Source organism: Brachycentrus maculatus, unplaced genomic scaffold (genome assembly GCF_059751285.1).
Source record: "Brachycentrus maculatus isolate JH-2025_06_01 unplaced genomic scaffold, ASM5975128v1 h1tg000233l, whole genome shotgun sequence".
Taxonomy (NCBI): domain Eukaryota; kingdom Metazoa; phylum Arthropoda; class Insecta; order Trichoptera; family Brachycentridae; genus Brachycentrus; species Brachycentrus maculatus.
In genome coordinates this window covers 290,412-304,358 of record NW_028280984.1, presented here as the reverse complement: position 1 = coordinate 304,358, position 13,947 = coordinate 290,412, and the positions used below count along the sequence as shown (strand labels likewise).

Genomic DNA, 13,947 nt, shown 5'->3' with positions numbered 1-13,947 from the left:
AGCACAATGTATTAAAAATAAATATTAAGCCACTTATTGAACTTTTTACTGTGCAACAGATCTTTTAAGGTAAAACCTGAAGGTTTTTTCTCCATTTGAAAAATATTCAATATATTTAAAAAAAAATAATTAAACAATACCTTTTCTTCAAAATGCAAAAACAACATTTTTGCCCTGTAGCGGGTAAATATTAAGTTAAAAATATGTCTCTTTTGCCGGGATATAGTACATTTTCTGAGCATTCCGAAAACATGCACAACTGAAAATTGACGATTTTCGATTTATGACGTTCTTGAAAGGAGTGAGCGATATGTCATGAAATATACATATCTGGAAGAGGGCGGGAGGAAGGAAAAGGGGAAATGGGAAAGATCAAAACTCAAATGCAAGACAAATTATGTTAAAATTGGGACACACGACAATATAAATATCGACTCACTATGTACGCGATCTCAGTGCTGAGAATGTCCAGTAGAACATATCAAAATTTCCATATTCATGGTTTATTTATTAATTTATTTAAATATGTTACATCTTATGTATGAAATATATTGAAATAAATAAATGTTGAGATGTCAAATGTGAAAATTGAAAGCTGTCCCACCACATGCCCAGATCTGATACAGATCAGAAGATAACACCCTTACGATGCAGCACTTCAAATGTGAAAAGAAATAATTTTTCTTATGTTTTTTCAGGAGAACAATCCTCATCTCCCGCTGCACACCGTCTTGTTCATGCTCTACCCATACACCGCCTTCCTTAGCAAGGACGTCATCAAGAACATGCTGCCCATCCTGGAGACGTTCGGCGTGAGTCCGAGGGAGTCCGAGACATGTCAGCTGCACTTGAATGACGTCACGCTCTCCGCAGAGTCCGTGGCCCGGGTGGGCTTCACCACCGGCGGGAGGCCGAGCGAGATGGAGGTGCCCTGCGGGCCCGTCAGGCACCACCCACAAGAGGTCTTCGTGGAGAACGACTACCAGAGCAGGGTGCTGGCCGAGCTGGTGCATTCGCACTCTGTGTCCGATGTGTGCATCATAGGTAATAATGATGATACATTCGGATATCTCTTTTTTTAAATATATTTTTGATTCATTAGCACCTTCACTGCGTTCAACAGATTATGAACAATCAGTAGATGCTGACAAACGAGCAATTCTCAAAACGCTAAAACCATATTTAAAACATGAAAGAATATCTATTTTTTTGTAGATACTAGTACGTACTGTTTTCATTGTGTGTAGCATTTCACGCGCGGCTCATGTTTATACTCGCTTCAAGACGATCAAGTATAAATGTGAGTCATCGAGGAGACTAAAGCAAAGTTTGCACTCGCAAATTTTACATTCATATGTGTTTGACATTTCGTAATTTATTTTTTATTCATACACAATGACATAAAATATTGTATTAAGATTATATGGGTATATTGGAAAATTGCACGATGATGCCGGCGCGCGAGCTGTTGCAGCGGCACATTACAGTAATCCGTAACCATGTACATGATGTCGTGTCGCTACGCAGGCCCCAAGGGGTGCGGCAAGAGCCGCGTGGCGGCGGCGCTGGCCGCGCGGCTCGGCTACCGCGCGGAGAGCGTGGCTCTGCACCGGGACGCGCCGGCGCGCGAGCTGCTGCAGCGGCGGGACACGCGCGCCTCGGGCGACACGGCCTGGCGCCCCGCGCCGCTCGCGCGCGCCGCCGCGGCCGGCCGCCTGCTGCTGCTGGACGGCCTGCACCGCCTGCATCCCTCCACCGGCGCCGTGCTGCACAGGTAGACTAAAGGTGGAGACTGACTGGAGCATTTCGTCGTAACATAACGTCGTAACATCGCTCGCGGCGAGCATCAGCGAGCATCCGAAACTATGGATGGAGCGCTCGGCTCGGTGTACTAACTGCCTGAATGCTCGCATCGTAACGTGTTACGTTACGACGAAATGCTCCGGTCAGTCTCCACCAAATGTTCTGCTGTATTAACACCTTCTTTTTTATTTATTTTTATTATGTTTATTTTAATTTTAAAAGATTACAACACAAGTAAGATAGTATATACGAATTTTCAGTGACATCGATTGTTTAATCCGAATAGACTTTGTTCAGATTAAGCAATCAAAAAATTCAGATCTTGTCTCGAGTTGTTGATGCAATCGGAACATTAATGGTTACAAATATGAACGACATCACCTGCTCTAAAGATGGAGTCTGACCGGAGCATTTCGTCGTAACAAAACGTCGTAAAATTGCTCGCGGCGAGCATCACCAAGCATCCGAAACTATGGATGGAGTGCTCGGCTCGGTGTACTGACTGCCTGAATGCTCGCATCGTAACGTGTTACGTTACAACAAAATGCTTCGGTCAGTCTCCGCCTTAAGTGCTCAAAACGGAAAATATTGAGGTAAGAAGGATTGTTGAAGGAGGAAGACTGTGGAGGAAGAAGGTGTGGCTTAGAAGTGTTAAAGAATGTATACGGAAACCAGAGATGTATATTTTCCTTGATATTTCAGATTAGTGCATGATCGGGAAGTCCAATTGTATGATGGAACGCGACTCCTTCGCCATGACAGATATGATGATCTCATTAAATCTGGTCGCACTGAAGAGCAGTTGAAACAGAGCGGAGTGTTCCGGATACATCCGGCATTCAGGTAATCTTGCAAGATGGATAGGAAAATATGACCTAACTTCGCTTTTATAATGAAATATAATAAATAGTATTTGTAATTTATTTTAGAATAATAGCTCTAGCAGAACCCCCCGCAGCAAATCAAGGTCCCGGATGGCTCACTCCAGAACTTCTGAGCATATTTACCTTCCATCATATGAGGAACTTTACTAAAGAGGAAGAAACATTTTTAATCAAATCTTTGGTAATTTGCATTTCCATTTTCTAAGAAATTTTAATTTTATATACCTTATATTAAATTCATTAAGAGTAATCATACATATAAACTGTGCAACTTACGCGAGTTAGTACCAGTATGGGCAAGCAACCCTGAGTACCCTAGTTATTTTTGTTACTCTCATTTTTCTACTTACTAATTAACATCCCATCAAACACATTCTACTCCTATATGTATGAATCTGGAATATCTTCACTGATCATGATTGAGTTCATCATGTCATGGATTCAATGTAGTGCTTTACGTACCATCTGAGTGTGGCTAGAGGCCAGAAGAAGTTTATTTTTGTAATTTTTCTTTGTTTCCACAGTATGGAGATGTCTCTAAGCCTCTGAAGTCTATCATCGATTTGGCACACGTGTTGAGGACCTCGGCGGACACCACATTGAATAATCTTTCGGCATCTTTATCGACCAGACAACTTTTGCGCATCGCTAACCGCATGGCCAAATACCCCGCCGCTACACCTTATGACACCGTCCAAAGAACTTTCCTCACTAAATTTCTTCCCAATTTAGCTAGAAACGCATTGGACGAAGTTTGCAAGTCCCTTAACATTGTGCCTGTCGAAGAGAGAAAAAGTTTTTTCAGTAAGACTTCTCAAAGTGTACAAAAATGTGCTGTAGAAAATGGAATCTTGACTATCGGCACAACGAGTTTTCCAGTTTATAAAACTGAAGCGATTACTAAAGTACCTGATATTTTATTTTACGATGTGCCTCAGCATATCGAGCTGTTGGAATGGTTGTTGCAAGACTTTATTTTGGGAAATCATTTATTGCTGGTGGGAAACCAGGGAGTCGGGAAGAACAAGATAGCCGACCGACTCCTCCAACTTCTCAATAGACCCAGAGAATACATACAACTCCACAGAGACACGACAGTTCAGTCTCTGACCGTGCAACCTACCGTGAAAGATGGAAAAGTGGTCTATGAAGATTCTCCGCTCGTAAATGCCGTCAAGTTTGGTCACGTGCTAGTAGTGGACGAGGCTGACAAGGCGCCGACTCACGTGACTTGCATCCTGAAGACGCTCGTAGAAAATGGTGAAATGATTCTCAGCGATGGAAGAAGAATAGTACCGAAACATTTGGTCGAAACATCGTCGTACGAAGATAATGTTTTGATCCCGACGCATGAAGATTTCAGAATGATTGTATTGGCAAACAGACCAGGTTTTCCATTTTTGGGAAATGACTTCTTTGCGGCTTTAGGTGAGTGTGAATTAATCACTTTACCTACTGTATTTAGGGTAAGGCAGTAAGAAAACTCGAAACAAAAAGGGTTTATCCTTGTTTACATTGCTTTATATCTGAATCCATATATTTGTCCGCCTCCGTGGTGTAATGGGTAGCGTGTTTAACTACCGTGCTGGAGGTCCCGGGTTCTAATCCCAGGGGAGGGTAAAAATAAATATTAGTGATTTTACACTCTTATATTTATTTAATATTACCCTGGACTGGTCCCTGAGGTGCAGGAGTGATCACTTTGCCTTCATATAAGTAGAGATCAAGATAACACTGTGTCAATGTGATCCAGTGCCCTATGCACCATTGGGTGCAGATAAGGATTAGAAGCTGAATCTTTGTAAGAATATTTTTTTTGATATGTAAGAAATTGTAAATGCTTCTTTATTTTAATTAATAATTTTAAATGTGATTATTTATTTTTCAGGTGATTTATTTTCATGCCACGCCATTGATAATCCTTCTATTGAGTCTGAGTTATCTCTCTTACGTCAGTACGGGCCCGATGTACCTCATGAGACAGCCGAGAAGTTAGTCAGGGCATTCGCTTCACTGAGAGCTATGGCTGACCAAGGTTTAGTCACCTATCCCTATTCCACGAGGGAGGTTGTTAATATTGTGAAACATTTACAGGTAAGTTAAAAAAGTGTATATTATTTTTAAAAGCCAAGTAGGATACTTTTCCAGTAATTCGAACCTACATATTATGGGTATACTGGCAAAAAACGTTAACTGTTTGAATAATCCATGTTCTTTAAGGTTTTTTGCCTGTATAAAATACCCGCTATTAAACTTAAAGTTGAATTTACTTTTAAAACATTTGGGTAGTATGTTTTCTAGGGATGGAAAGATTGATAAAGACATAGAAAGGAGGGTGAATGCTGGGAACAGAGTGAATGGTGCATTGAAATCAGTTTTAGCAAATAAAAATCTATCAGCGAAAGCTAAACTGGCAGTACACAACGGAGTTCTGGTTCCAACCCTTATGTATGGAAGCGAAGCATGGAGTTGGCAAAAGAAGGATGAAAGCAGACTGAATGCAGTCGAAATGCGATCCCTCAGACGAATGTGTGGCAAAACGATGTTTGATAGATGTTCGAATGATGAAATAAGGAAAGAATCCAAGGCTGAGATAAGTATTATCGATAAAATTAAGAAAGGTGTGTTGAGATGGTTTGGACATGTGGAACGTATGAGTGAGGAAAGAACAGCTTAAAAAATTTATGAGGCGAATGTAGTTGGAAAAAGAAGCAGAGGAAGACTGAGGAAAACCTGGCACAATCAGGTATGTCAAATACTTGTAAGCGGCCGGGTCAGAAGTCGTAATAATTGTCGGGTATGTACGAGATGCATGAATGTAGAAGAGGCGAAGAATGTTTGCAAAGAATGAGTGGTGTGGCGTTCGATTCTCTTTGCCTACCCCTGCGGTGAAGCGGCGTGATGGTTAATTAGTTAGTTAAACATGACATTTCAAACTACTTTGTGTATTTTGCCAGTTTATAGATCGTTGAAAACTTTATAATATGCATTATGAAGTTAAAATTTAATATTTTCGAGTTAACGGTTTTTTGCCAGTATACCCACGATATATTGTAAATTTTCTAAAAAAATCCGTAAATAAAGTTGTATTATAATCAGATATATTTAAATACAGATATATATTATTTTACTTCAAGGTATTCATATATATTGGTTAAATACACAAACTTGATAATGTAATATTAAATTAATTTTAGAAATACCCTGATGAAGACCTGGCTAGTGCAATCAGCAACGTGTTTGACTTTGACAAATACAGTGCAGACGTCGGAGAAACTCTAGTCAGGGTCCTGAAGGAAAGTGGACTTCCCGCAGCGGGAGTGATGCAGGCCAGGGATCCCTTGGCCAAGAAGAAACTTCAGATGACCATCAATAGGAAAAGCGGGTAAATGAGAATTATTACGCAGTTTAGCTCGGACTTAAATTAAAAATAAATATAGCAATGTTTGAGTATTGGAGATTATAAATAATGTTCATTTAAAAAATAGTCATTTTTAACTATGGGCGCTTCGGCAAAAAAAAATTCTTTGAAGAACCGAAGGTTGTATATTAAAAAAAAAAAGATGAAATGAATAAGGAGTTATTTTTATTTTATGAATTAAATGTTAAAAATCAAACACTGATTTTTTGAGTCTATTAAACAAAAAATTCGTTTGAAAATGTGCCATAACTAGGCGTAAAAATTGTCACAAAATAGATTTTAATGTGTTTTTTTAACAATAAAATACAACTTAGTAGACTCAAAAAATAAGTGTATGATTTAACATTAAATATATGATTTAAAATGGAGTTTTAAAAATTAAACACCAAATCTATAAAAAACTATTTGTATATTGTTGACTTAATCTGTGAAGTTAGAACTCAGTAAGGTCCAAAGTATATATCGCTCACTCCTTTCAAGAACTGTGTTTTCAGTGAACAAGTGTTTTCAGAATGCCCAGAAAATGTACTATATCCCAGCAAAAGCGGCAACTTAATATTTACCCGCTACAGGGCAGAAAGTGTTGTTTTTGCATTTTGAAGAAAAGGTATTATTTAAGTATTTTTTTTAATATACTAAATATTTTTCAAATGGAGAAAAAACCTTCAGGTTTTACCTAAAAAAATCTGTTGCACAGTAAAAAGTTCAATAAATGGCTTGATATTTATTTTTTATACATGGTATGATATTGTTAAACTTTAAAAACGTTCTACTAAAAAAAACATGTTTTTTGATTTATGATGTTCTTGAAAGGAGTGAGCGATATATGTACACAATTATTAAATCCCAATTAAAAACACCGTCTGAAATGTGTTAATATGTATCGGCTCAAGCAGGTGGTTTGTCCCGCAGGTTGGATGTATCCGGCCCCAAGCACGGAAAGGTGGACCCCAAAGGGGAGCCTCACGTGGGGGGGAACACTTGGGCCGGAGGCACCGGGGGGAGAGACACGGCGGGCCTGGGAGGCAAGGGGGGCCCATACCGCCTCGACGGCGGACATCCTGTCCACCAGGTCAATACAATTGCTTATTATTTTTCAATATTTATACACCGACCTATTTGTTAACATTTTTTTTATCAATGTTTTCAATGTTTTTTATAAATTTTGACAATGTTTTGTGCCAAACAAGACAAGCTTCAAATGTACCGCTAAATTGAAGACAGCGATATAAAAATACGAAATTAGTATGAGGTGGAGACTGACCGGAGTATTTCGTTGTAACGTAATGTCGTTCGCGGCGAGCATCCGGCTTCGGATGGAGCACTCGGACGCTGTACTGACTCTATACGAATGCTCGCATCGTAACGTGTTATGTTACGACAAAATGACTCCGGTCAGTCCCCACCTATAGGTTTCAGAACAGTGAAATTATGAACTATAAAATTGTGATATTATTTTTATTTTGTTTATTTATTTTTTTAATATTTTTTTTAATCTCACCAATAGATGTCTCTAGTGAAGTTCTAGTGATTCAAGAACAAGGTTTCTAAATTGGTTCAAATATATAGAACTTCTAAGAATTTAGTAGTGTGGTTGTCAATAATGGGTAGAATTGGTGAATGTTACACGTGTGTAAAGTGATCACTTAAACCAGCCTATGACGGTCGTCAGCCCCGTAAATGCCCAGACTTCCATATTCTTCTTCATCTTTGATGAGATGTCAAAAAATAAATATGAAAATAACTCCTGTAATTGGAGATAATCCAGATTTTGTGAACAAGTATTTGGACACACTGAAAATGTTGTATATAAAATTGTGTTATTTTAGCTGTCTGAAGCAGAAAAAGATGATATCCCAGAACACATAAAGAAAGCAGCTCGTGAAATGAATCGGAGGACTTTTGAAGAACGATTACGGGAAATAAAAATGAGCGAGTATGATGCCAATCTGTATGAACAGTTCCTTGGTGCGGTTCGAACTCAGGTAATCTTACAAAATTACGAATCTACAACTTATAATTAACACACTATATTATTATATTGTATTTATGTATCCTGTTTTGTTAAAAAATATTAGTATTGTTTCTTAAAACTTGTCACATAGTTATTTGATTCTCTATTTTTTAAAATGTATAATATAGGTTGGTTCCTTGCGAGGTGTCCTCAGTTCGCTGCAAGCACGTGCTACAGAGAGACATTGGGAGAGGCATCAAACATCGGGAGATTTAGACGACACTAAAATTGTTGAAGGTACATATTTTGTTATTAATTTTAGTTTTACTTGGTAAATACCACTGTTTCTTAAAATTTATTGTGACGCATTCAATTCGATTCAATTCAATTTATTCAACAAAAAAATAATATATACATAACAAACAATATTCAAGGCGTATATATTAAAAGTAAGCAAGAAGACTTAAAGGTGTAGAAGAATCCCGCTTCGGAAAACACCTTCGGACACATGGAACAGATCAATATCCAATGTGATATTGTTCAACATAGCGGTAGCTCTTCCTACAGGCATAACCATCAGTAGGTTGGTCCTGTGTATAGGAATGTGAAACAATCTATGTCGACGCTGTCTTAGGTAACTATCGGGAACATGCAGACCAATGTTCTGGATAATTTCAGGATTATCGATCATACCGCGCAACAATCGATAAAAATGCGTAGTGTTTTAATGCATTCCGCATCGTTTTCAATATGGTGTTTGAAAATGATGCGGAATGTATCAAAACACGTGTCACAATAGATTTTAAGTGATAGTGGTATTTACCAAGTAAGACTTGAATTAAAAATGGATAGATATTACCACAAAGTGAAATATTTTTTGTATTTGAAAATAAGTAAATATGAATTTTGTCCGCCTCCGTAGTGTAATGGTCAGCACGCTCGGCTACCGTTCTGGAGGTCCCGGGTTCGATTCCCAAGGGGGGTAAAATAAATATTAGTGATTTTTTCACTGTCATATTTATTCAATATTACCCTGGACTGGTACCTGAAGCGGAGGGCTGATCACCTTTCCTTCATGTGTAAAACGATCAAGATAACACTGCGTTTATATGACGCAGTGCCCTATGCACCATTGGGGTGCGGATAAGGGTTTTATATATTTTTTTTTTATATAAATATGAATTGAGTTTATCTACAAGTTGTAATATTATTCTAGGTTTAACTGGAGAAGAAGCTATATATCGGCGCAGAATGGATCGCGCCCCTCTTCCTGGATCTAATCAAGAAAAACCTAAATTATTACGCTTACTTGTAGATGTTTCGGGAAGCATGTATAGGTATGTAAAATAGTATGTTGAACTGTGAAAATTGGAACACAAAAAGAGACTTCCATGTTCCAATTTTTAAAATCTAAACCACATCAATACTATAATTTAAATCGGTCGAGTTTTATATTCTGTTAAAAAAAAAAAACATTTTTTTTTATTGTTTACTCATCATTCTTCAGATTTAACTCATTTGATGGGCGATTGGATCGGTCTTTGGAAGCTGTCGTACTAGTGATGGAAGCTTTACGCGGATTTGAATCTCGGCTGAAATACGATATCTGGGGCCATTCGGGAGAGACACACGACTTGCAGTTCATCTCATTGGATAGGCCTCCACAAAATGAAAAAGAAAGACTGCAGGTAAAATCATCTGCAAACAGTACGAACCATTTTTCTCAATAGAATTCCGACTCTAAACAAATTTTCCAGAGTCTCTGTAATTATTTGGCTGTAATTAATACATTGTTTGCGGGAAACGCTTAAAAATGTCTTTTGCATATTGTTGGTACAGAGCGGGAGACGCTTATAAGCGTTTTATTTGTTTACTTTTGGTGGCGTAAGAAATGCCAAAAAACATTGTACAGATCAGAATTGGGTTTGCGGTTACATGTAATAAGTAAACGACCCTAATTAGCATACAAATAAGGGTCTGGGTTGATGGAAAAACTGCCCGCCAACAATGTGTTAATAGAGTTGTAATAAATATATTTCATTCAATTTTAAATGAGCTGTTTCTTATACCTTTGGCTGTTATGTTTTTAAAAATCAGATCATTATTTGTCAATCTTCTACCGGGAAGGATTGAATTAAAATTGAAAATTTTATAATGAAAATATAACTAGGTTTTAAAATTATCATCATAGTTTATTATAACTTAAATATAATGTGTACCGGTTTCGAAGCTAACCACTTCTTTGAATGATTGATTGACTAAAACACTCACTACTTAACATTCTAAATATTTTATCCGCTAGGCAAGAGCTTGGGTAGATCTCAAGTGGCTTAATTTTTTTTAAAGAAGAATATGATAAAAATCAATAGAAAAACCATGGACTGTAATTTTGTGACTTTTAGAAGAATATGAATCTAATTTAAGAAGAATATGATAAAAGTATAATAAAATATAAATCTATTTTAAGAAGAATATGTTAAAAATCAATAGAATAACCATGGACTGTGATTTTGTGACTTTTAGAAGAATATGAATCTAATTTAAGAAGAATATGATAAAAATCAATAGAATAACCATGGACTGTGATTTTGTGACTTTTAGAAGAATATGAATCTAATTTAAGAAGAATATGATAGAGTATAATATAATATAAATCTAATTTAAGAAGAATATGATAAAAATCAATAGAAAAACCATGGACTGTGATTTTGTGACTTTTAGAAGAATATGAATCTAATTTAAGAAGAATATGATAGAATATAATATAATATAAATCTAATTTAAGAAGAATATGATAAAAATCAATAGAATAACCATGGACTGTGATTTTGTGACTTTCAGATAATCCGCACGATGCACGCTCACTCCCAGTTCTGCTGGTCGGGTGACACTACGGTCCAGGCGGTGCAGCACGCTGTGAAGGGAATCTCCAAGGAACTGAAGGGGGCGCACTCTGCCTGGGACGAGGGCATCCTGGTGGCCCTGTCGGATGCCAACCTGTCCCGCTACGGAGTGCCCCCTTCCCGGCTGGCCGACGCTCTCACCTGCCGGCCCGAGGTGCGGGCGCACGTAGTGTTCATCGGCAGCCTGGGAGACCAAGCAGACCAGTAAGTACTTTGTCCTTACTAAAACTATGTTAAACAATATCTCACTGGATATTGATCTGTTCCATGTGTCTGAAGGAGTTTTCTGAAGTTGGATTCTTCTACACCTTTAGCAATAGTATTCTTGCTTATTTTCTATTTTTGTTAATGTATACAATTTAATTTTGTAATGTGTATATTATCTATAAATAAAATAAATTGAATTGAATGGAATTGAACTATATTATATATTTTTTTAAATCCTCATCTGTACCCAATGGTGCATAGGGCACTGCATTATATAAATGCCGTGTTATCTTGGTCATTAACATATGAAGGAAAGGTGATCAGCCCTCCGCTTCAGGTACCAGTCCAGGGTGATATTGAATGAATATTCACTCAATTATAAAAGTAACTAATTAACTAAGTAACCGCAGGGATAGGCAGAGATAATAAATCCTACACCAATCTGTTTTTGTGCACAATCTTTGCCTCTTCCACATTCATACATCTTCTCATAGATACACGCCGATTATTCTGACTCCTCACCTGACCACTTTCAAGCATTTGAAATACTTGGCAAAGTTTTCCTCGGTGTTCCTCCGAATCTATTACCAACCAAATTCGCCTCATAAATTTGTTTTACTATCCTTTCATCACTCATTCGATTCACATGCCCAAACTATCTCAACACACCTTTCTTAATTTTATGGATACTGATTATCTCAGCCTTGCATTCTTTCCTTATATCAATCACCATTCGAACATCTCTCATACAGTATCTACAATTTTTTTAAATTATAATACGTATGTTATTATTTCCTATATTTTGACTCTCAATTTGGGGTGCATCTCTTAAGATTCAATTTGAATGGGTTACTGCCCTTTTAACATAATTCATTGAGGCAAATGTATGGAGCAACAATTCCAACGCCCATCAATTGTTGTCGGTATAGACTTTGTTCATCAATATGAAAGCAATATATTTACCGATGTAAGTAAAAACAGAAGCAGCGATGAATATTAAATATTAAACCCTACTGTTTCATAAATGTAATTATGTAAAGGGCATGATTCTTTTCATCTGCATTCCTTATTCATTATTCCATAGACTAACAATATTATCAATTTATTTTTTAACTCTTACCACTCTGTAGGTCAGATATTCTATCCCGTATGATTCTAGTAGGCAGCTCTGTGGGCCACAATGTCTGGCCCGGCGCAGGTATAAGTTTAATCATTGATTTCTCTATCACCCAAGTATATTCTACCAAAAAATATTTGAGATAAATGCGGCTAATCATCGCAACATATTGAATTAACCAACATTTCTTCTGTAAAATTCTGCATTACCTATGTGATATTTATATATAATCTATGTAATATCTATATATAATGATATCTATATATAATCTAGGAAAAATAGATTATCATTTTGAGTGATAGAATATTTGTCATACGCTAATATTTTTTGGGACAGTCAGTCGTTATCCTTCATTTATGACGGTTCTCCAAGGATACTCCCACATTTTGTGACCATATTTTTTTGTTTTGCGGAGCTATTATATTTCAAGATTTTGTGATATTAGTGTTAGTAGCTAAAATAAAAGAAATTGCATTTGATGTGTTTATAATAAATATTTTAAAGTTATCCGCCATGGAAAACAATGAAAGTTACACTTTCAACTTCAGTTATAAAAACGAATGGTCATAAAAATTGCCAGAGTGTTCCAAAATTAGGGAACCAAAATATTTATTTTAATGGTAGAAAAACGTCACATTTTTTTGATCAAAGTAGCTGATCAGTTCCGAGAAAAAATGGCCAGAGTGGAAAAGGTTAAAATTTCTTCAGAGAAATTAGTTAAAAGAGATGTATATCACACTGTATATTCGTCTATTTATTCACAATGATATTTATAATTATTATATTTGCAGGTTGTTAACGAGCTTGCCTGCAGGACGGGCATTCATGTGTATGGAGGTATCAACACTGCCGCAGATTCTACAACAAATTTTTGCTGCTTCAGTAACTTCTGTACCTCAAGAATCATAATTCTTAAATTCCTACCTTACATATATTATCCGTTTGTATTACTTTTACTTTAAACTTATTTCAGGTAGAGGATAAAATATGTCTGCCTTGGCATCTATACCAAGTTCTAGTTCCGAGTTGACTTTGATTAAGGATATGATCACCATTACAATAGTACATTTTCAAAACAATAGCTAAAAATGTAACCAGCATTTGAACGGTAAGACTGATTATCTTGCCTTTGAGTAATTTACGATTAAAATTAAACAGTAAAAAATTAATTTAGTACCCTATACATTATCGGGAACGAAAATTAGAAACCTTTAATATGCCAATTTCTTGAGGTACTATGTCATATATGTACAAATATAAAATAAAATAATAATTTAGAATTTTATGGTTGTGTGATGTGAGGAAAGGAACAAATCCTGTTTTACCATTTAATTCAAATTTAAATATACACATAAATGTATATGTATATATCTACGAATTACCATTCCAAAGAGCAAGATTTTGGAAATTTCAGCTATTGTGTAACTTTTCCTCAAATATACGGGCAAATTATTTCATAAGTTTTATGTAATTGAATTCATTTACTTTTATTTCATTTGTACATAAAAATACGTTTTATAAAATAACAAACTATAAGAAAACATTATTATTTAATAATAAAAATATGATCAGCACAATAATGCAGGGACCTAATTTTAAATTAAAATTGTTTTACTCTTGTTTTGTAACATTAAAATTTGCAGTTCAAATATGTATGT

At 36.3% G+C, this 13,947-nt stretch overlaps 1 protein-coding gene across 1 annotated transcript in view; it reads left to right on the top strand.

The window, feature by feature from the left end:
- The window catches only part of c12.2 (von Willebrand factor A domain-containing protein c12.2), a 46,985-nt gene extending 33,429 nt beyond the window's left edge, over window positions 1-13,556 (top strand). Inside the window, exons 7-20 of the mRNA XM_088264556.1 lie at window positions 699-1,044; window positions 1,528-1,774; window positions 2,506-2,646; window positions 2,733-2,868; window positions 3,212-4,115; window positions 4,576-4,781; window positions 5,885-6,072; window positions 7,021-7,180; window positions 7,938-8,093; window positions 8,251-8,359; window positions 9,279-9,399; window positions 9,570-9,750; window positions 10,904-11,169; window positions 13,081-13,556. Of these exons, the coding sequence (XP_088120682.1) occupies window positions 699-1,044; window positions 1,528-1,774; window positions 2,506-2,646; window positions 2,733-2,868; window positions 3,212-4,115; window positions 4,576-4,781; window positions 5,885-6,072; window positions 7,021-7,180; window positions 7,938-8,093; window positions 8,251-8,359; window positions 9,279-9,399; window positions 9,570-9,750; window positions 10,904-11,169; window positions 13,081-13,198 (3,279 nt within the window). The 3' untranslated portion in view covers window positions 13,199-13,556. The remainder of the gene's footprint in view (window positions 1-698; window positions 1,045-1,527; window positions 1,775-2,505; window positions 2,647-2,732; window positions 2,869-3,211; window positions 4,116-4,575; window positions 4,782-5,884; window positions 6,073-7,020; window positions 7,181-7,937; window positions 8,094-8,250; window positions 8,360-9,278; window positions 9,400-9,569; window positions 9,751-10,903; window positions 11,170-13,080) is intronic.
- The last annotated feature ends 391 nt before the right edge of the window (window positions 13,557-13,947 follow it).